General features: G+C 45.7%; 1 protein-coding gene across 4 annotated transcripts in view; it reads right to left on the reverse strand.

The window, feature by feature from the left end:
• Window positions 1-1,561: 1,561 nt before the first annotated feature.
• LOC139265202 (TLR adapter interacting with SLC15A4 on the lysosome-like) overlaps window positions 1,562-24,095 on the reverse strand; it is a 28,288-nt gene continuing 5,754 nt past the window's right edge. Inside the window, exons 1-2 of one of the 4 annotated variants that reach the window (XM_070882128.1) lie at window positions 14,410-14,493; window positions 1,562-2,817 (exon numbers count right to left, since the gene is read on the reverse strand). In XM_070882128.1, the coding sequence (XP_070738229.1) occupies window positions 1,889-2,809 (921 nt within the window). In that variant the 5' untranslated portion in view covers window positions 2,810-2,817; window positions 14,410-14,493 and the 3' untranslated portion in view covers window positions 1,562-1,888. Of the gene's footprint in view, window positions 2,818-4,574; window positions 4,618-13,187; window positions 13,380-14,409; window positions 14,494-24,095 lie in introns of those variants that run through there. The other 3 variants (XM_070882127.1, XM_070882130.1, XM_070882129.1) reach the window with 3 other exon arrangements.

The following is a 24,095-nucleotide window of genomic DNA, read 5'->3' on the forward strand; positions in this document are numbered from 1 at the left end:
AAATTTGACTGGAAATTTGCTGGGATGTTTTCCACTTTTATAAAATGGGAATGTTAATCTTACCACTCTTATTTAAATAAAAATGCTGACTTCAGTTGTTGCTGGCTGAGTTTGATCGACACGAGAATACTGCTTCAGCCTCGCCAACAGAAATCTGGCCAATCAGGACTCACCTGCAACAACACTCATTTTGCACTTCTCTTGTGGATTGATGGTTACTTAACTATTAAAGAAATGACCAAGAATGTTAATCCTGCTCTAAATATCAGGAAATAAATAAATCAGAGTACTGAAAATGCACAGCCTGATTAATTGACAACAAATGTCTGTCTATCTCTGGTGTTGGACCCAAACTATTTCCTCTTGTGTAATCAATGTCTGAGTTTTGAAATCAGAGACAAAGATTACATTTACAAACTGTATGCATCATCTACTTGTCAAGGTTGTATTAATAACTTTGGGGCAATAATCCAGTAACAGTTGCAAAATGCGAGCAGATGCTGCGTGATCGGATGTCATGTGACTGAACGTCACATAATCCAATGTCACATGATCAGACCTCCAGGAATACGTCAAATCAGAGTTGGCAACCCTACCGGCCATGTATTGTGTACACAGTTTGGATTCTCATACGCCACCTGTACAGTAACCAAATATTATCAAGCCTTGCATTCGCTCCACAGAACTGTACAATGTGGGCCCCAATCGCAACTGGATCACAAAACTGCCCATACCTGGCACCAGCACAGCGACATTCAGCTGGATCTCCACAACCTGAAACATGGAGGATGTAGGACTTCCAGTGGAGAAGGTTGGTCTGAAGAGACCAATAATCTGTAGACTGATGATAGTGAAACACCAGCAATATGTTCACAGTGTTATGATCCCCTGGAGACATCTATACCAGCTGGTTACCTGCACCTTGCACATAGGTACCTCAATCTCTGACATCCGTAATACACTGGACCAAGTGCTGCCTGAAGTGGAGACCTCACTGGCCCGAATGAGTGAAATAGACCCAATGATGAAGCTGGGTACCATTGAGGCTGGCTGTTGGAGTCCATACCAGCATCCTCTCCCCTGATATGCTGCAGCCCTGAGCACCGTTTTTGTGTCAGCTCTGAGCTGGTCATACAGGCAATAGAGCCTGGAAAAGGTCATTAAATATAAGGGAGCTACAACCTTATCTTCCGAAAGTGAATCAACCACCACCGCCCTCCCCCCCCCCATCCCCCCCACCCCCGTCTCACTCAAGTTAATAAATTAGTGTTTTAGCAACTGTTTTAACAACCATAACTTCTGACCCCACCGAACCAGTGTGGAGTATTGTTCGACTGTCAGAAAAATTCCTGACGTGCACCTCTGCAGTCACCTGAAATTGTGCAGTAAATAGCTAAAACCTTTACTAAAAGAGTGTGGGAAGAAATTTCAGAAGAACTCGTTATGTATTTGCATAATAATATCCCACAATGCAATTTTAAAGGTACTTGTAATCCTACTCATTGGATTTTTTTGTTGGAACAATAAGATAAAGTCCGAAGCACAAAGTATATACCTAACATTTATTTTTATGTTATTATCCAATACGTTGGATTTAATTCAGCAGGAAATGTGTCACATTGAAAAATCCAATTTAGTGCAATACATGTATAAGAATTTCTACAATAAGGAGATTCATTCTTCATTAATCGACAGATTGAGCAGCTTAGTCTGGTTCCAGTTCTTAGAGCCAAAGGGGATGTTTGTGTTGAATGTTACGTAATGGCATTCTTGAATGTCGCTGTACAGTCGTGGACCGATCATCCCTTTAAATTAGAGATACAAGACAGGCTTCAAATCTCGCTCAACAAAAATATCATCCGGATTACAATTCTGGTCATAAGCAAGTTTAAAATCGTAGGGCACGCTCGTCAGTGTGCTGGTTCGATATCTGCAAGTTGGGAGTACAGATATCAGATGAATTGGTTGCACAAGCAACACTAAGAAGGCAGTTTAGAACAATGTCCTTAGCTTTTGTCGGCTCCATGTTTTTCTCATGAGAAATCTGAAGGCTAATTTGGTCAATGTTGGTCATCAGGAAGTGGGAGCCCAGTATCTTTGTTGGCGATGCACACTTTGTCATGTTGTCCTCGAGATACTGCTTGTACAGTTCTGTAATCTTTTGCTCCATGTAGTTGTTGAGCACAGAATTGGATAACGGTTCTTTCTGATGGGCAATGCTTTTGTCGCTGAAGAAGAATGTATCCACTCCAGAACGTTGCAGGCCTTCACATCGAGAGACAGGTAGAGACGGCCACACAGGTTGGTTCTCGATCTGAAGAATGGGCCAATTGTAGTTTTCATAATCATGATCCATAAAGCAGCATGAGCTTGTCGGACTGCTGGGTGTAACATTATCTCCTCCAATCTGTAAATCTGTGTAACTTTGGCAAGTGGTGGACCAAGATCGGTACAAATCCAAATCACTTTCAAGGTGTATGGAGTTCTTTGGTATGTCTAAAATGTCGGATGTCTTTCTTTTAAACATGGGTACCCCAATATGCACTCCAGTTGCTTTCTCTTCACGTTGAACCTGCAGTGATTCTCCCTTCTCTTGATTGGTGCTACCCAAAGTACCTAATCTGCTTTGAATCTTTTCCTCTGCACTGTGCAGCTTATATTCAATGTCTTCTGTGAAGTCCGATGAGCTGAAGAGCTCTTCCCAGGAGCTGCCGCTGGTTTTAGGTGTCTTCTTGGACTTTGCGCTGTTATGCTGCTCTCTTTGGTGGTTGCAGTAACCGATCCCGGTGAGGAATCCTTCGGCCAACATGACAGGCGCTATAAATACACAAAGTTGTTTATTAGCCAAATGTGAGTCAGCAGTAAACGCTGTATAACATAACGTCCATAGTTGGTACTTTTAATTGTGTGTCCATTATTTGTATATCTCCCATTCACCAGACAATCCTCTGAAAGGTCAGGGAGGGGTACAGGGTATCAATGTTTCTCTACTCTCGCCCCTACTCATGACATTGTGGGGCGGCCCAAGATTGCTGTGTGCGGGAGAGATCGCTGCAGGTGGGATCGCTGCAGGGTGGGATCGCTGTGGGGGGGGTGGGGTTGCTGCGGGGGGGGGGGATCTCTGCGGGGGGAATCGCTGCAGGGGGGATCACTGCGGGGGGCGGGGGGGGGGAAAGAGACTGGGATGTGGGAGAGACTGGGGGTGAAAGATAACATTTTTATTAAAGTTAAAGATGACCTGTCAGCTCTGTCTACATACCACCCACTGATCAACTTAAAACCACCTTTTCCAAGCTGGTCTGCAGCTATGTCAGTGGTAAGTCATGAATTTTGTAATTTTGAGCGGTATGTCGGCGGTCTGCATGGGTGGGTGGTGTGCATACCGCCCCACTGTATGAATTTTCCGCCGGGCGGTATGTGATCGATATGTAGATGTTCTTTGATGAATTTTGTCACTTTCAGCCCCTTTTAGAGTACTGCCTCCAGTTCTGGTCACCATATTATAAAAAGGATATAGAGGCACTGGAGAGAGTGTAGAGAAGAAGATTTACAAGGATGATACCAGAAATGCAAGGGTATACATATCAGGAAAGGATGAACAGGCTGGGTCTCTTTTCTCTTGAAAACAGGCTGAGGGGTGACCTAATTATGAAAGGTTTTGATAGAGTGGATACAGAGAGAATGTTTCCACTTGCGGGGAAGAGCATAACTGGAAGCCATCAATATAAGATAGTCACCAAGAAATCTAATAGAGAATTCAGAAGAAAATTCTTCACCCAAAGAGTGGTGAGAATGTGGAACTCGCTACCACAGGGAGTGATTGAAGCGAATAGTATAGTTGCATTAAAAGGGAGGCTAGACAAGCATATGTGGGAGAAGGGAATAGAGGGTTTTGCTGATAGATTTAGATGAGGAAAGACAGGAGGAAGCTCGAGTGGAGTATAAACGCCGACATGGACTGGTTGGGCCGAAAGTGCTTTACAGCCAATCAAGTTCTTTCGAAGTGTAATCACTGTTGCAATGTAGAAAGTGCGGCAGCTAATTTGTGCACAGCAAGGTCCCACAAACAGCAATGTGATAATGATCAGATAATCTGTTTAAGTGATATTGGGTTTAGGGATAAATCTTGGTCAGTACACCGAAAACAACTTCCCAGTTCATCTTCAAAATAGTGCCGTGGGATCTTTTACGCCCACCTGAGAGGGCAGACAGGGCCTTGGTTTAACGTCTCATCCAGTTAAGTCAGCTGATTGAGATCTGGGGAGCAATGGTGACTGCTGATGGACTCAATGGAGTATGGGAAATTTGAAATGCACATATTAACATACCAGTGGCTGAGCCAGCAGAAAATCACCTTTCATATGGATAACATTTCAATTTAGTTTGATGTGCATCCTGACTAGCAACTGCAACACATAGATTTCAACAACCATGGACAAGGCAGGTGCACTTATTGGGAATCAGGCTGAGCATTACAAACGGGAAAGGCAGGCAGGGAGAACTAAACTTCAGGATTGAAGCAGGCAGAGCATTGGGTAGTAAGGTAAGTGAGCAGGTAATGAGAAGCCAATTACCAGGCCCAGCAGCATCAGAACTGACTGCACATGTGCTCCTCACCTAATGTCTCATGCAAGTTCACACCTATGAAAAAAAAGAAAGAACTAGCATTTATATAGCGCAGATTTTCAATTACTTTAAATGCGTCATTGTAGGCAAACACAGCAGCCATTTGCGCAATGCACGATCCTGTAAACACCACATAATCGATCTTTTTTGTTGTTGGTGGTTTTGGTCCTCCAGGACACCACCCTACTCTTCTTCAAATGATGGCGTGGGATCTTTAACAATCACCTGATCAGATGGACAGGGCTTCGGTTCAACATCTCATCTGAAAGACGGTGCCTCTCCAGCAGTGCAGCCTCAGTGAGGTGTCAGCCTGCACTACGAGTCCCAAGTCTTGGAGTGAGGCTTCAACCCAAAACCTACCCAGCTGGATCAAAGAACGCTCACAATTGAGCCAAGCTTATACTTGAGGTTGAAGGAGGAACCAGAAGATTGTCGTTTGAAGTAAAGAGTTCTGCGTATATCCGGTAATTAAAATTCAGCAGTATCCCGCTTTAGAATACAGCTGAAACCATTTTCCTTTTCGAAGTCACGGCTTTCCAAATTCTTTGGGCATGGAATTTCCTCAGAGCTGCTCCCGCCCTGCTGGTGTAACCATGCCGGAAGTGCGTAAATGGGTCATCGCCGCAATCCCTGCGATGGTTACAGCGGCGGAGCGGAAACAGCTCTGAGGAAATTTCCAACCCAACATGATATCATACTTCCTTATCTTAAGGAACTGACACTGATACCTCCTCACTTAAAAGATGCTGCACTGTGTTTGGTGCAAGGGGCCGGGGCAACTGTCCATGTGCTAAGGTGCTCCCACTGTGCTGTTAGAGAGGGAGTTCTAGGATATTGACCCAGCAATGATGAAGGAATGGTAATATATTTCCATGTCACGATGGTGTGTGAATTGGAGGGGAAGTTGGAGGTAATGGTATTCCCACTTACCTGCTGCCCTTGTCCTTCTAGGTGTTGCAGGTTCAGGAGGTGCTGCCAAAGAATTGTAATTTGGAGCTATCAAAACCCATTAAAGCAAGAGTCGGACTTATATCATGTTAATCAAAGTGTAGCACAAGGCAGTGTTGAGCTCCATTTTTATTAGCAATAGTCCAAAGACAGTACTTGTGATGGTGTGGCGGGTTCGGGCTGGGGACATGAGGGACAATTTTCCACAGGGCTGATTTTTGGCGCAGTTGTAGAGGTACGTCCGATTTTTTTTTAGTGGCCCGACTGCGGCAAAAAAAAAAGTTCCACATTTCGCCAGCATAACCTTTCATTGTGGGCGGAGCTTAAGGTCTGCACATGAGTGACACACTGAAGGGCTGAGGCACAAATAAAGAATTTCCCCTTTGTAAAATAGATCACTAAGTGAGACTTGGGACAACAGACTGAAATCTCAATATATGAAACCAGGAGCCTATGAACGATATGTAGAGAAATGTTGCACAACATGCAAGTGTTCACACCATAATGCCCAAACTTAATATGAAATTCCTTTTATTCCTTTTTGGTAATGAGATGAAGCAAACTTTATCAATTGTCCTTCCAGGAACATTGCAACATTCAAAAATGATGACGAATTCAGAACCAAGGTTCTGTGAACAATGTCTCCAGTCCTTCAAGAGTTTTTGTAACAGCAGTTAATAGCATTTATAGATTTTTTTCACCTCTACAGTGCTGGTGCCACTGCTATCCCGGGTCGAATGCCCCCCCTCTCCCACCCCCTGTCCCCTGCCAGTGCCACTGCTATCCTGGGCCAAAATTCCCCCCATTCCCTGCGCCTTGTTTTCTGCTCTGCTAAAACATTAGCGTCTTCTCTGCGCCAATTTTCTTAAGTGCAGATAAGGTTTTTCAGAACGGTGCACTATGCTATTTTTGAAAAAATCCTACTTGGCCAAGCTCGCTTAAATGGCCAGAAATGGTGCAGCCGGCAACCCCAGATTCGTCAAAAAATCGAGAACTAAAAAAATCGGACGTACCTACTTTAGGATGGCGCAGAAACTTTGGCGAAGCTTGCAGAATTTAGTCTGCTCAAAACAAAAACAGCGTACGCCAATAAACAGGTGCAGAATGGTGGCGAAAATTCAGCTCACGGTTAATTTTCAATGTGGCCGATGGACAATAACCTGATGGACTGGATCAACCTCCCCTCACTGAAATCAGGAGAACAACAATCAGGTGGGTGGTGTAACAGGCAGTCAATCCATTCCAGCAGGTTATTGCTCAAGGGGCAAAGTTGAGAATTACTTCCAGGATCCCAGCCCTGTGCTGCTGTACCCAGTCAACTGGGTTACCAATCAACTCAGCTTGAGCAAAATGTTCCAAATTATTAACAAAAGGATTTAGCAAATTAAAAAGGCCACTTTTTCCGTTATGCCTCATTAAAGCGTGATGACAGTTTGCCTTATACTGCATTAGAATCACAGAGTAGTGCAACACAGAAAGAGGCCAATCGGCCATTCGAGTCTGCGTCGGCTCTTGAGAAGAGCGATATCGTTAGTCACATTCTATGGCTCTTTCCCACATCCCTGCACTTTTTCGCTGTCAATGTTTATCCAATTCCCTGTTGCTGCGATTGCATGGTGACACCATGGTTTGTCATTTTATTTGCATGCAACAATAACAACTTGCATTTATATAGCGCCTTTAATGTACTGAAACATCCCAAGACACTTCACAGGATTATTATGTTCTAAAAACTTAACACCGAGCCGCATCAATAGAAATTAGTGCAGGTGAGCAAAAGCTTGGTCAAAGAGGTATGTTTTAAGGAGCGTCTTGAAGGAGGAAAGAGAGGTAGAGAGGTGGAGAAGCTTAGGCAGGGAGTTCCAGAGCTTGGGGCCTAGGCAACAGAAGGTTCAGCGATTACAATCAGGGATGCACAGGAGGGCAGTATTAGAGGAGCACAGACATCTGAGGTTGGAGGAGATTCAATCAATCATAGGCAGTCCCTCAGAATCGAGGAAGACTTGCTTCCACTCTTAAAATGAGTCCTTAGGTGGCTGGACAGTCCAATACGAGAACCACAGTCCCTGTCACAGGTGGGACAGACAGTCGTTGAGGGAAAGTGTGGGTGGGATAGGTTTGCCACACGCTTTTTCTGTTGCCTGCACTTGATTTCTGCATGCTCTCGACAATGAGACTCGAGGTGCTCAGCACCCTCCCGGATGCACTTCCTCCACTTAGGGCGGTCTTTGGCCAGGGACCTGCAGGTGTCAGTGGGGATGTTACACTTTTTCAGGAAGGCTTTGAGGGTGTCCTTGTAACGTTTCCTCTGCCCAACTTTGGCTCGTTTGCCATGAAGGAGTTCCGAGGTTGGAGGAGATTACAGAGATAGGGAGGGGGGAGGCCATGGAAGGATTTGAAAATAAGGATGAGAATTTTGAAATCGAGGCATTGCTTAACCGGAAGCCAATGTAGGTCAGCGAGCACAGGGGTGATGGGTGAGCGGGATTTGGTGCGACAATAGAAACCCAACCAGCATTTTATAGTGAAATAAAACCAAAATCAAACCAATTCCGTTCTTGTGCGGATAGCCGGAAGCAGCTAGTGTTGTGAGGGTATTCACATTGGTAGGAAGAATAGAAAAACAGAATATTTTTAAATGGTGAGAAACTATTAAATGTTGGTGTTCAGAGAGATTATCCTCGTACCGGAAGCACTGAGAGTAAGCATGCAGGTACAATAAGCAATTAGGAAGGCAATTGGCATGTTAGCCTTTATTGCTAGAGGGTTGGAGTACAAGAGTAAGGAAGTTTTACTACAATTATACAGGGCTTTGGTGAGACCACACCTGGAGTACTGTGCACAGTTTTAGTCTCCTTATCAGAGAAAGGATATACATGCCTTAGAGGCGGTGCAACAAAGGTTCACTAGATTGATCCCTGGGCTGAGGGTTGTTCTATGCGGAGTGATTGTGTAGAATGGGCCAATATTCTCTGGAGTTTAGAAGAATGAGAGGTGATCTTATTGAAACATACAAGATTCTGAAGGGGATTGACAAGGTAGATGTTGGGAGGTTGTTTCCCCTGGCTGGAGAGTCTAAAATTAGGGGGCACAGTCTTAGGATCAGGGGTTGGCCATTTAAGACTGAGATGAAGAGGAATTTCTTCACTCAGAGAGTTGTAAGTCTTTTAAATTTTCCACCCCAAAGTGCTCAGTCGTTGTGTATATTCAAGGCTGAGATAGATAGATTTTTGAACTCTAGAGAAATCGAGGGACATGTGGAGTTAAGGTCGAAGATCAGCCATGATCTTATTGAATGGCAGAGCAGGCTCGAAGGGCCATATGGCCTACTCCTGCTCCTAATTCTTATGTTCTCATGTTCTTATATGCAGTCAAATGCAAATTCGATAGATTTCTTTCAGAAAATAATATTTTTGGATACAGTATTTGAGTAATCTGAAATATGACATGTGTTAAGCGTAACATGCTTGGGAGGAACAGATGACTTTGGACCAATGACTCCCAAAGATTTCCACCACTGCAGTTCCGCTCGCTTTATGTCTGGGACTGTTGTAGACAAAATTTACTTGGAGCTCCTACATGGCAAGCGAGCCCCAGGTGGGCAGATGAAACATTTCAAGGACACTCTCAAAGCCTCCTTGATAAAATGCAACATCCCCGCTGACACCTCGGAGTCCCTGGCCAAAGACCACCCTAAGTGGAGGAAGAGCATCCGGGAGGGCGCTGAGCACCTCGAGTCTCGTTGCCGAGAGCATGCAGAAATCAAGCGCAGACAGTGGAAGGAGTGTGCGGCAAACCTGTCCCACCCACCCTTTCCTTCAACCACTGTCTGTCCCACCTGTGACAGAGACTGTGATTCCCGTATTGGACTGTGCAGTCACCTAAGAACTCACTCTTAGAGTGGAAGCAAGTCTTCCTCGATTTCGAGGGACTGCCTATGATGAGACAAATTGATCAAGATTGATTACCATGATTAGTCAAGATCTGCACTATCGTTGTACAACACTCCCTCCAGGATGGTAGAAGGTGAACTAGATGGATCTTGGTATTTTTTGTTCAGCCAATCTCTTGTTCCTACATCAATTGTGGCATTGTGTCTAACCTGAGTACTCAGCACCAGATTTCAACCCAATTAAGAGCCGCTCCAAACCGAGAAATGGGTCGTTTTAATATTACACTTATTTCATTGAACTCAGTAGCAGATGATTGAACTTCATTTTATAGAACATTTTAATCCAATATTATAAAACAACTAGGAGGGTGAAAGCTTTGCTGTGAAACAAACATTTTTTCTTTATTTCCAAGAGCAAGTCGCAACATTGAGTGAGATACTTTCAGTCTCATGATTTAACGTATTTCTTCTTCTTAGGCGGCCCCCCGTATCGAGGATGACTTGCTTCCACCAAAAAAAGGATGAGTTCACAGGTGTTTCAATGAAGGACCTAATATTCCAGATCCCGAACTGCATATTGAAGGGTGGAAGATGCCTGTGTGTGGATTTTTTGATGTGTGGTGACTGTTGCACACCAGCCACCACATGGGTTTGACAGAGCTTGGTTTTGGTCCAGTGGCAATGATTAACCAGGACAACTGGAGTCTAGCTCTGCTGCATGGGCCTAGTGCGCACACATATCGCAGTGAGGGCTGGCCCGTGCTGCCCCTGGGCCCTCGCCAACATATTTCACAAGATGCCTGAGCACCCCATATAACACACCTGTTGCAATTTCTCAGCTTTTCTTTTTGTTCTACAAAACAGCAAAATCATAGCTAAACCCATCAACACCATCTAGCGACATCATTGACTCATTGGGTGACATCACTGACTCTTTTGCAATATTGCAGCAGTGGAAAAATAGTAAATGTCTCCACAGTTACCAGCCCACATAAGTGGGTTAGGGACGTTAGAATCCAGGTGTCACCAGGATATTAGAACCATTGGTGAATGGTCAGCAGGGCGAATGTATCACAGAATGTCTGCCACAAAAATGTACTGATTCTGAGAGATGTGGAAATTGTGGTGGTGTTTGCCTGACTGCCGGCAGTGGAGAGGCCTGGCATCGCCGAGTTTTGAGAGGGAAGTGCCTCCCTTTAATTTCCACGTGCTTTCCATGCGCAGGGAGTCATGGTGGCATCTTGCACATCCTCGGTTTCAATCGCTCCACCGTTGGCAGCAGTGCGTTCAACTGCCTGGGCCCCAAGCTCTGGAATTCCCTCCCGAAACCTCTCCGTCTCTCTACCTCTCTGTTCTTCTTTAAGTTGCTCCTTAAAGCCTACCTCTTTGACCAAGTTTTTGGTCATGTGCTCGAATATCTCTTTATGTGGCTCAGTGTCAAATTGTGTTTTGTAACGCTCCTGTGAAGCGCCTTGGGATTTTTACGATAAAGGCACTATAAATGGCAAGTTGTTGTTGTTATTATTGGGAGGTGTCAACGGAGGTGAGACAGCAGCTCCTGGAAGGCCATCAAAGTGGAGGCCACTTGTTTGCCAATTAACTTGCCAGAATGCCATTGCTGTGAGGAGGTGCAACAATTTAAATTCTCCGGTAGGTCCTGTGGTGGAACTGTTCACCAGCATGGATCAGAGCCATGGACGGAGAATAAGAGAGAGAGAGGGAGAGAGAGAGAGAGAGAGAGAGGGAGAAAGTAAAATGGGAGACACACAAGCGAATGATTCTCTACTGGACATTAGCCCATTGCTGTATTGCCAGTGATCTGATCTGTCAATATAAGGAGATTTTAATTTGTGATTTTAATTGAAATGAAGGCTCTGATATTTACGGGGGAGGGGGCGGGGAGAGAGCTGGGGGTCGGTCGTCGTGGTTTCCCAGCTGGCAGCCAATCAGGTTGGAAGGCCGGCTGTTGGGCTCAAAGGCAACAGTCACGGCGCGGAGAGGACAAAGGAAAGGGGAGATTGCGCGTCGGGGGAGGTCACACGTGGTGGTGGTGGCAAGTCGGGGGGAGAGATCACGGATTGGGTGAGAGATCACGGGCCGGGGAAAATTGCGGGTTTGGTGAAAGATTGGGGGCCAGGGGAGATCATAGAATCATAGAAATTTACAGCACAGAAGGAGGCCATTCCACCCATCGTGCCCTTGCCGGCAGATTGTGGATCAGGTGAGATCGTGGGTCGGGGGGAGATCGTGGGTCAGGAGAGAGGTCACGGGTCAGGGTGAGAGGTCACGGGTCGGGGAGAGAACGTGGGTCGAGGGGAGATCGTAGGTCAGGGAGCGATCGTGGGTCAGGGGGAGATTGTGGGTCAGGGGGAGAGGTCACGGGTCAGGGGGAGAACATGGGTCAGGGGGAGATCGTGGGTCGGGGGGAGATCGTGGGTTGGGGGAGATCATGGGCCAGGGGGAGAGGTCACGGGTCAGGGGGAGATCATGGGTCAGGGAGTGATCGTGGGTCAGGGGAGATCGTGGGTCAGGGGAGAGGTCACGGGTCAGAGGGAGAGGTCACGGGTCAGGGGGAGATCATGGGTCAGGGAGTGATCGTGGTTCAGGGGAGAGGTCACGGGTCAGGGGCAGAACGTGGGTCCGGGGGAGATCGTGGGTTGGGGAGAGATCATGGGTCAGGGGAGAGATCGTGGGTCAGGGGAGATCGTGGGTCAGGGAGAGATCATGGGTCAGGGGAGAGATCGTGGGTCAGGGGGAGATCGTGGGTCAGGGAGAGAGGTCACGGGTCAGGGGGAGAACGTGGGTTGGGGAGATCGTGGGTCAGGGAGAGATCGTGGGTCGGGGAGAGGTCACGGGTCAGGGGGAGAACTTGCGTTGGGGGAGATCGTGGGTCAGGGGCAGATCGTGGGTCAGGGGAGAGGTCACGGGTCAGGGGGTGAATGTGGGTCAAGGGGAGATCGTGGGTCGGGGGGAGATTATGGATCAGAGGAGGGGTCACGGGTCAGGGGGTGAATGTGGGTCAGGGGGGAGATCGTGGGTCGGGGGAAATCGTGGGTCAGGGGAGAGGTCACGGGTCGGGGGAGAACGTGGGTCAGGGGAGAGTTCACGGGTCGGGAGATTGAATTGATGGTGCAATGCTGTAAGAGACATTGCAGGGAGGGAGGCTGATTGCAGGGGGTTAATAGGTTCGCTTGGGAGACCGGGGCGGGGTCGAGTGGGGGAACGCTGAGTGCTCCTGCTCCTCCTCGCCCACAAGCTACCTCTCTCCAGCTGCCAGGTTCCCCGGGCCTTGGGAAACCTGGCCCACAGGCATTAGCTTTAAACGGCTGCTTTAAATCTGAGGTATGCAGTCTCATTAAGATATTTAGATAATTGACCCACCTCTCGAGAGATGGTTAGTCACCATTCCCCTGCTATTCTCCGTTAAAACTGAAGTGGGCAAATTTGAGGCAAGTTGAGGGTTGGGGTTCTCTCCTGCCCATCCTGGGGTGGGTTAAAACTCCCTCCTAAGTGCTGATTTAAACATAAATATGAATTGTCGTACAGATTTGTTTGACACTATTTAAAAATAAGCAGCCCAATGAACACATGAAATACAAGTTTATTCAGGCTGAAACGCTCAGTAAATTTGATAAAGTCCTTCTTAATACTATATAAGAATCTTTGCCAAAAAACTACAGAAAAACTAAAACCTTAAACAACAATGGCAAATTGCACTTACTTGATTTACGCAGTTCTGTAATTTAGCCTCTTTCACTCTTGTCAATGGAGTATTAATGAACGTTCGATCTTAACACAGATGTCATTCCTTGCCCCAGTGTATTTATTCAATATCAATTCATTTCAACAGTCGTCAAGAATTCAGTTACATGAATCTAAAGAAACTGTTGTCCACTCTGTTATTTAAATATGTTCATGGTTTGATAAGTCAACACCCAATAAAAAATCATGGGTGTGTTACAACTCTATAATTGCTCAGATCGAAACTGTTCATATGACTTGTTACAATTAACTTCCCCTTGTTTTGCAAGTCTCCAGTGTTACAACCACGGACACTTTAACCCTTCAGATTCAAGATCTTTTTCAATGCGTCAAAAATCATGGGTTAAATGCACTGCCCATTGACTGTGAGTGAGAATAGTTACAGTTTAACCAGGTTATCATCTTGTTCGATGAATAAAAAGCTTTGCCGAGAAGTCTGGTGATAGTTATGGGGCCTAACGTGACTAGAAGCCACTAAAGTTTCATGGATCACCATTATATCCCAACATTTCAAGTTCTAGCAGGAGAATATAATCATAATAGGGGCTAAATTAGTCTGCGTAGCCTCCATTTTTAAAGCACTACACAGCCACCTAACATTGGAGAATGAGGTCCAAGGTGTGTGCGCAGATGATAGTGCGCAGAATGCCATGTCGGTAAAGCGCTTTGACTGGCGGCAGCATGCGGAATAGGCAGATCATGATGCACAACAGTGTGCAATCCTGATTTAGAGCCAGTGCTGCTATTTACCAACTGCACACTCTCGCCAATGCCCTGTATTAACCTTGCACAGCTGAACGTGAAATTAAACAAAATGACGGAGCCCCCACCAACGCTATTTAAAGGGATCATGAACTACTTACAGGTTAGTTGCTGGATTATTTCTTCTGATTGCTGGTGTAATTGTACATGTTTTCTGATGCTTGGTTAAAGTTTGAATAGTCTACAGGGAGTGGTCTGACTGGTGCTGAAGTAATTTTCTGTTCATTTAAAAGCTTGTGCTGAAACAAGTTGCTTCCAGATATGGTTTACCTGGTAGGCCGTCCACTGGGAATTGAGCATGACTGGGAGAATGAAGAAAGGCCATGCAGAGCTGGACAAGCTGCTTGAAGAGGGAGGAGGAAGACGGGGAGAAGGGTTCTCAGCAGGAGGCGTATCCACACAGAGTCTAATTCACTTACCTCAACTTCAGCGAGGACCAAGGCTTGAGATGTCTTCATTTCATAAAAGAGGTCGTGACTGAAATCTGCCAACTGCTACAGCCACAACTGAACCTCAAAGCAGGGCAAGGACAGCATTGCCTGTGGTTGTCAAGGTGATCGTGGCTCTTAACTTTTGTGCATCTGGCTCCTTCCAGGCTGCTGCTGAAGATATAAACAACATCACGCAGTTTGCAGTGCACTGCTGCATAAGGGGAGTGACTGAGGCTTTCTACACACAGAGACAGTTTAATCTCATTCCAGAGACAAGCAAGCGGCGCGAGCACAGGGGTTTACTCGGATTGCAGGCTTCCCCATGGTGCAGGGTGCCCATTGCCTTGCGTGCGCCTCATGCCAACTCACCCATTTTCCTGAATCGAGAGGGATTTCACTCCCTCAATGTGCAGCTGGTGTGTGATCACAGGCAGCACATCATGCAGCTGAATGTCCATTATCCTGCAGCAGCCCCAATTCCTTCATTCTGTGCCAGTCCTCTGTGCCACCTGTATTTGACCCACTGCGGCAAGTCAAGGCTGGGTGACAAGGGTTATCCACTGGTGGTGTGGCTCATGACTCCGGTCCGGAACCCACGCACACATGCACAGCAGACCTACAATGAAAGCCATGCTGCTACAAGGAACATTATAGAGCGCACCATCGGTGTCCTCAAGCAACGCTTCGGCTGTCTGGGCTGCTCTGGAGGAGCTGAGCGGGTAGCAATATTTCTGGTAGTATGCTGCATAACCTGGCATTATGAGGGAACAGCACTTGCCACTACATCTTAGGTGAGAAACTGAGAAGCAGCAGCATGAGGTGGAGGAGGAGGAAGTGAAGGAACATGAAAAGCAAGGGAGGATAAAACGTAAGTGCCACTTTATGTCTGAGCCCCATGTGATGAAATAATTCATGAGCAATGCCAGTAATCTCATCCACAGCTTCCCATTCACCAACAGTCCCACACTCCTTTCTTTTCCCCTATCACTGACCATCACATCATTCTCTTTCTGACAACACAAAAAGAAAATGTACATTCCAATCTATCTACCCCACGTTAACCTGATCTGCATGAGTTTTGAGCTGGGGCCTCAAACAAGTGCAGTGGTGATTTCTTTTTTCAGTCATTACATATTGCATACAAAAATAATCACCCTTCTGCATTCCCTTAGTGCCAGACTGTCGTGTGCTTTTACCTCTCCTGGTGCTCCTATGAGGTGCTTCCCCGCTGGCTACAGCATGGCTGGTGGAAGGCTGCTGTACTTCAATCGAGCAGGCTGCAGATGGCCTTGGAGGGTGACCTCGAGCAGCTCTGGGCCTGGAGGGCCTGGCTTCAGACTGCACCATCTCGGCCTTGTCTGCAGCAGTCAGGGCTAGCTGGCTGATAGACAATAGCAAGGGCACTGTGGGAGTGGCAGGGGTGGGAGCAGGAATGCTATCATCCTGAGAGAGGACAGCAGGTTCATGTACCATGGAGCCACTGCCACTCTCCCGGGGCAGTGCCTCAGCAACCCTCAGTAATCTGCTGGAGAACAGATTGATGGATTGACCCTGGAAGCCCCTTTGAGCAGTGGTTTCCAGAGCCACAATGGCAGCAGACTGAGCGTCCACTGCAGCACTCTACCTTTGATGGAAGCTCCCTGCGCTGCAATGGAAGCTGTTACATCGGCCATCAGATGTTGCATCATGGTGGGTCCCTCAGGTGTGCTGATGGAGATGTAATTATGGGTGCACTTCATACGCGCCCGTGGGGAGTGTGATTTCAGGCCCACTAGGTTACAGGCGCTATATAAATGCAATTTGTTATTGATGTTGTAAAAAGCATCCATAATTACAGAAATGTTTCTCAGTTCCTTAGATAGTGCTAATTGAAGCTGTTATTTGCTAGTACATATCCATATAAATCCATTTGTACTGGTTTCATATATTACAAATGGCTGCACTTCAAAAGCACATTGCTTTCCAGACCTCTTCTAGACCCATCTTTTATTTTTTACTTGTCCCATTACCACCCCTTTTTACTTTGCACTATCATCCCTTTTGTCTCTCAATCTCTCCTGCCTTCCATCCTATCACAGACCTTCCCTTTTGTTCTTTCCTCCCCTCCTCTCTTAGCCTGCCTCTGTACTTGCTTAAAACCTGTTACTTCTCTAACTTTTTCCAGTTCTGATGAAAGGTCATTGACCTGAAACGTTAACTCTCTTCACAGATGCTGCCTGACCTGTTGAGTATTTCCAGAATTTTCAGTTTTTATTGCTATCCAGAAAGCAGCCTTCAAGCAAGCACCAATTACAATGTGCATTATAATGCCAAAAATATCAAGTTTCAAGGTAGGAAGTCACATAGCAATCACAATATGCAAGAAAGTATATCTGTGGCTTCTGATGTCTAATTTGGTAAGTTCCCTAATATGGGCCTGAGCCGCTCAACACTAGATAGATCCCACCTCCATACTATTATAAAGCTTGATTGTATCTCATTTTAGCCTTTAATGCTCCAGTGCAAATAGTGCCAGTATCTCAGTGCCAGTATTCCTTAACTCTATTTATATGGTTGGAAAACTAACAGAGAAATCAACAGACCAGCAATAAGCAAAATTTCAAACCAAGATAATTGCGGAACATTTAACAATATTTCTACTCGGAATAAAGAGAATGCATCAAATGCTGGGGTTCCAAGAATAGAATCCAACATAAAAATATTGGACTGAAACCTACATATAAAAGTGCCAGTCCCTTTGTTGCATCCCCTTTTCACACTGTAGGAAGTAATATTTTCCACTCTACCTGGCTCATATTTGAAGATTTCTCACCGTTGATTTGTTGCCGTTTCTTTTCTGCTCAGTTAAGTTGGACCAGATGCCCTTTTATCTGAAAAGTGTCCTTGTTCCAGTCCAGCACCTTTGCATTGGATCCTTTGTTATCCGATTCTAGTTTCACACTGAACCTAATTATTGCAATTTCCTATTGTTTTCCTATTCTCACATTTGTAATTGTCCCATTTCACTTCCCAGAATAAAATCAAGCAATTGTTCTGTCCTTGTTGGACTAGCAACAAATCGATCTGAGAATAATTCTTGGCTGCATTCAAAAAAGCATTTCCCACTTCGATCATATATGTACCTTGTATCCAAGTCTATCTTGGGATAGTTAAAATTCACACAATTTTATTGTCCTATTGTTCTTACATATCTCTCTGAACTCTCTGGAGATCTATTTCTGTTCTTTATCTCCATTGTTTGGTGGCCTGTAATTGTATAATACACTTCCTGTTCATTAACTCTACTTATATGGTTGGAAAATTGACAGAGAAATCAACAGACCAGCAATAAGCAAAATTTCAAACCAAGATAATTGCGGTACACTTAGCAATATTTCTACTCAGAATAAAGAGAGTGCATTAAATGCTGGGGTTCCAAGAATAGAATCCAACATAAAAATATTGGACTGAAACCTACATCTAAATTCAAAATGTAACTTTATCAATACTTGAATAAGATTAAAATAATTGATTTTGACTTCTAGCCAAATACCATTGAGATGTGCACAATAAATGGATATTAATCATCTTCAAATTATTTCTTTTTCACGTTTCACATCCCTTCACTCTGTACAAATTTCATGTCCCAAGTATTTAAATTTACTTTTCTCCACATCAACGTTTCCAATGATGTGACAAGGCAGCTCAGTTCAGCAACACTCAGCCATCTGCACTACTCCTGAATTATCTGATTAGGTGGCCAGACCAAATTTAGCTGTACAAGGCACAGGAAAGATGTCAAGGCCTTAGAGAGGGTGCAGAAGAGATTTACTAGAATGGTTCCAAGAATGAAAGCTATGGAGAGTCTAGAGAAACTGAAGTTGTTCTCCTGAGAGCAGAGAAGGTTAAGGCAAGATTTAATACTAGCATTCAAAATCATAAAGTATTTTGATAGATTAAATGAGGATAAACTGCTTCTGGTGGCAGAAGGGTCAGTAACCAGAGGACACAGATTTAAGGTGATTGGCAAAAGAACCAGAGGCGACATGAGGAAACACATGTTTACACAGTGAGTTGTTGTGATCTGGAATGCACTGCCTGAAAAGGTGGTGGAAGCAGATTTAATAATAACTTTCAAAATGGGTAAATACTTGAAGGGGAATAATTTACAGGCCTATAGGGAAAGGGCAGGGAAGTGGGACTAATTGAATAACTCTATCATAGGCATGATGGGCTGTGTGATTCTATGGTTCTGAAGCTTATGCAAAAACAAGTAGTTTTACTTGTTTGCTCCAGTAACACGACACAATGTTCGATCTTTCAATTGCCCCTAAACCTGGCCTGTGGAGCCAGTTTGTGAATCACAGGAACAAGAGTAGGCCATTCACCTCCTCGAGCCTGTTCTGCCATTCAATGCTGATCTGTACCTCAACTCCATTTACCTGTCTTAGCTCCATATACCCATATAGCTTGATACCCTTCCCTAATAAAAATCCATAGATTTTAAACTTGTAAATCCAGAGGCCTTCGGGATAGAGACTTATAGACTTCAATTACCTTTCGTGCTTCCAGATTTCACTCCGAAATGGCCTAGCTCTAATATTTTGCCTCTTTGTTCTGGATTGCCCCACCAGAAGAAATAATTTCTCTCTATCTACCCTATAACATCCTTTAATTTTCTTAAACACCTCGATTAGATCACCCCTCGATCTTCTATACTCAAGGGAATACAAACCAAGTTTATGCAACCTGTCCTCAGACTGTTATCTTTTAAGCCTTGGTTTCATTCTGGTGAATCTGTCCTGTAATCCTCCATGGCCAATAGTTCCTTGCTGATGTGTGGTGCCCAAAAGTGAACAGAGTCCTACAGATAGGGTCTGTCCCAGGTTCTGTATAAGTGAAACTCACTTTTGTATGCCGACCCACATAAGATAAAGGCCAACATTCCAGTAGCCTTTTTGGTTACTTGTTGTACCTGTGCACTGGCTTTTAGTGATCTGTGTACCTAGACACACAACCTGGCTTTAGGTTAGTGCCAGAGTACTGGAGGACTTCTAATGTGGTACCTTTGTTTAAGAAGGGAGAAAGGGATAGACTGAGTAATGACAGGCCAGTCAGCCTAACCTCAGTGCTGGGAAAATGATTGGAAAAAGTCCTGAAAGACAGGATAAATCTTTACTTAGAAAGACACGGACTAATCAAGGACAGTCAGCACAGATTTGTTAAGGGAAGGTCGTGTCTGACTAACTTGATTGAAGTTTTCGAGGAGGTAACCAGGAGGGTCGATGAGTGCAAATTGTATGATGTAGTGTATATGAATTTTAGCAAAGCTTTTGATAAGGTCCCACATGGCAGACTGGTCACAAAAGTAAAAGCCCATGGGATCCAGGGCAAAGTGGCAAGTTGGATCCAAAATTGGCTCAGAGGCAGGAAGCAAAGGGTAATGGTTGATGGATGGTTTTGTGACTGGAAGAATGTTTCCAGTGGGGTCCCGCAGGGTTCAGTACTAGGTCCCTTGCTTTTTGTGATATACATCAATGATCTAGACTTGAATATAGGGGATATGATTAAGAAGTTTGCAGATGATGCTAAAATCAATTGTGTGGTTGATAATGAAGAAGAAAGCTGCGGATTACAGGAAGATATCAATCAACTGGTCAGGTGGGCAGAACGCTGGCAACTGGAATTTAATCCAGAGAAGTGTGAGGTAATGCATTTGGGGAGGGCTAACACGGAAAGGAAATACACATTAAATGGTAGGACATTGAGAAGTGTAGAGGAACAAAGGGACCTTGGAGTGCTTGTCCACAGATCCCTGAAAGTAGCAGGCCAGGTAGATAAGGTGGTTAGGAAGGCATACCTTTATTAGCCGAGGCATAGAATACAAGAGCAGGGGGTTTATGCTTGAACTGTATAAAACACTGGTTAGGCCACAGCTGGAGTTCTGCATGCAGTTCTGGTCACCGCATTACAGGAAGGGTGAAGAGGAGATTTATGTGGATGTTGCTGGGAGTGGAGAATCTTAGCTATGAGGACAGATTGGATAGGCTGGATTTATTTTCATTGGAACAGAGGAGGCTGAGGGGAGACCTCATTGATGTATATAAAATTATGAGGGGTCTACATATAGTGGATAGAAAGGGCATATTTCCCTTAGCAGAGTGGTCAACAACCAGGGGGCATAAATTTAAAGTAATTGGTTAAAGGTTTCGAGGGGATTAAAGGAGAAATTTCTTCACACAGAGAGTTGTGGGGAGTCTCGAACTCATGACCTGAAAGAGTGTAGAGGTAGAAACCCTCACCACATTTAAAAAGTACTTGGATGTGCACTTGAAATGCTGTAACCTACAGGGCTATGGACCAAGAGCTGGAATGTGGGATTAGCCTGGATAGCTTTTTGTTGGCCAGCATGGACACATGGGCCAAAATAGCCTCCTTCCGTGCTGGAAACTTCTATGATTCTATGAATACCTTCATTCCTCCAAAGCTCTTAGGGATAGAAATTCATGTGGTTTGCACCACATGTTAGCACCACAAGATGGCGCTAAAACAGCATTGGCAGCTGTAACTCCAGCTGATATCAGTTCCGACACCGCACGCCATATGATGTTGCGGGGAGCGCTACCAATAAACTCGATCACCAGGGACCTCATTATCATGGAGTCCGTGACGTTAGTGAGTGTGCACCTCTCACTGGATGTCTGATCTCCAACATTATATTTAGCCACTTACCTTAAAGGCAGCGCAGAACAATGACAGGGGCAGCTGGTGTCTACCAGCAGGAAGCATGAGCTGCAGCGATATTTAAACGCACCATCCCCAATCAGTTGTACCTGACAGGGTTTTGCAGTTTCAGTGCCTGTTTGATACTTCCTGCAACTGAAACAGCTCTGTTTAGTTATTTCAAGTTTGTTTGGTAACAGGTAGTATTGATTCAAGTGCAGAAGTCACTCATTATTTGTTAAAGGCTTCTGCTCACAACACTTCCTCACAGTCATGGGAGTTGTGGGATTGCGGGATTACCTCAGGAGGATGATGAGGCAGAGGAGGAAGAGGACGAGGAGGAAGAGGACGAGGAGGAGGAAGAGGATGAGGAGGAGGAGGAACAGGTGGGAGGGCAGAGGCAGCAAGACAATCGACCTTCTGGACGGGCTATCCGTGACCGGCTTATTAGACTCCGATTGACATGAAATCCCAGATCCCCATAGCTCACCACATCCCCATCATACAGTTCCTGCCTCATGGCGTATCACAGCGTCCTCCTGGGCAAAAAGGTGAAATGAGAGAGACCACAAAATATTCCAACCACACTTAATAAATGTATCTATAAGTATATCACACATACAACATGAATTCTAAAAACGAATGGGTGTGAGAGTTGCTAGGTAGAGTTGTTGGTGGATGAGTGTTGTGGGTGTGGCGCATTGAGCAGTGTGTGAGGTAGAGTTGGTGGTATGTAGCATGTGTTGAAGCTTTCACTCATCCTGACCACCAGTGTAAGCTCACCAAACTTCTTCCTACACTGGATGTGGGACCTGGGGAGCAGAGTGCTGCCCATGACGTGGTGTGCCACCTCCCTCCACATGGTCCGGCAGACTTGTGACGAGGGCCTCCTGTCAGTTGATGGGTACAGGACTACCCGCCTTCTCTCCACCGCCAAAACCCAATGCCTCCAAAGCATCATCTGAAAACCACCGGGCTCTCTTCCTTGGGCGGCGATCTGCCATCAGCATTTGTAAACTAGTGCTCCTTCTCCTTGTCCTTCTTAGGATTGTTGAGGTAGCTGCACACCCAACAATGCTGAGAATGAGGTGTTGCAGCATCAATGAACTTCCCCTTTAAGTAGTGAAAAAAGCCAGTGGCAATCATTACTTGAGTTTAGACTACACCCGATATTGATCCATATTGGTCCATCATTTCAGTATAACGCCAATGAGCTTGGGTTTTTAAAAGGGAATCATGACTCAAACATTTTAATGAGGAGTGGGGACGAATTTTGCATGCTACTTAACTATTTTTAGTCTAAACACTGCCCATTTTTTGGCTATAACAAATTTCTAGCCCCCAGAGGTGAAATTTGGTAGTGCCCCTGTATGGGGCAGTAATTTTTTAGTTTGAGAAAATTTAGTGCCCGGCGAGATGCCTTGTCAAATTGTGGCAGATTGGGTGTTTTCGCCTCAGGAGGTAAATGAGGAGCTAATGGCTTCAGCTGGGTGCTGCAGGGGCGCTATTCACAGCCACTTATCGTTCAACCTGACTGCCTGCCTCTCTTCCGCTCTTACATCCGGTCCAGGGTGTCCTTGGAGATGGAGCACGCGGTGTCCACCGGTACGCTCGCGGCCTTCCGCGAGAGGTGGGCACCGGAGGGACTGGAGTGCATCATCACGCCCGGCAACCAAATTTTAATTTGATTTTACGTTTTAAAGTTTAATTTGTTTTAATTGCCGGTGCTTTTAGTGTCCCCTTCCCTTTTATAGGGGGCACTGGAAAAATGTGATTTTAGCGTCCAACAAAAAAAAACAAAAAAAAATGAAAAACACAAAAAAAAAGGAAAAAAGGGCCTTGTAAATGTCTGGTGTGTCACCCAGGTCGGGTGGCACGGTTTAATGTTTTATGTTTTTGCAGGTGAACTCCAAAAAGAGTTTCACAGCCACTTACCCAATTTCAGCTGAGTTCCATTCAGCAATCAGTCTTCAATCCTTAACTCCATCTGGCTCTTAGGAGCTACTGTACTATGGAAGGCACACGATGAGCTGCACACTCACTTAAAACCTTCTTGGTTTTCTCATTGCAGGCAAAAGTGGCTCAGAATTGTAGAGAGCAGCAACGCACCAGAGGTAGGGAGCCTGACCTACAGGACCTCACTGAGGTCAAAGAATGAGTGTCCGCCCTCCTGGGCACCCCAGTTGGTGGCGTGGCAGGCAGCGAAGTAGTGCCCCCTGTGGATGACAGTATGTGAATGGAGTTTGCGACTTATGTAAGATCCGTGACCCTTTATAGCAAATGGTCTACCCCCTTTATCTATACATGTCCAATGCCACCTTCCTCTGACCTCCCTGCCCCCTCCCCTGCTGCTAACCACACTTCTGTTGCTTTGTGCTTACAGATGATGAGCCAGAGGTGCAGCAGCCTACCTGTGAGCTATCAAGATCGGGCGACGGGGGAGATGATGAAGGAGGGGACTGAGGGGGACACTCAGTGGCCTATAGCAATGCATAGTGTGAGGGGAAGCTCAGAGGCCAGCTCCCCGGAGTGTGAGTCGGTCCAGGAGTCCTGCTGAGGGACAGGCAAACGTGGACTTGTACTTGGAGGCTATGTCCAGGTAGTCCATGCAAATGCACCATGAGCTCATGGGTGCATTGGGGAATGTCCCCCAGAGCATGAATGCACTTACTCTGAGGCCCCCTCAAGCATTAACCCTGCCTCTCAGGCATCCACCGAGCCTATCCTTGCCCGCTTACAGAGTGAAATGGGCTCAACGAGCGACAATGGAGTCCCAAAGGGAATGGCGCATGCCATGGTTCACGTGGCAGCAGCTATCCCATCACAGACACAAGCCATGTAAGGACTTTGTGATGTGATGCTGTCAGTGATTGCTGGCAGGAACTCGCAGACAGCTGCGTTTCAGGCTCAGTGTGCTCTGAGCCAGTTGCAGTGTGATGCCATGCACACACTGACTGCTGCCATCCTCTCTG

This window comes from Pristiophorus japonicus, chromosome 6, assembly GCF_044704955.1.
Source record: "Pristiophorus japonicus isolate sPriJap1 chromosome 6, sPriJap1.hap1, whole genome shotgun sequence".
Lineage (NCBI taxonomy): Eukaryota > Metazoa > Chordata > Chondrichthyes > Pristiophoridae > Pristiophorus > Pristiophorus japonicus.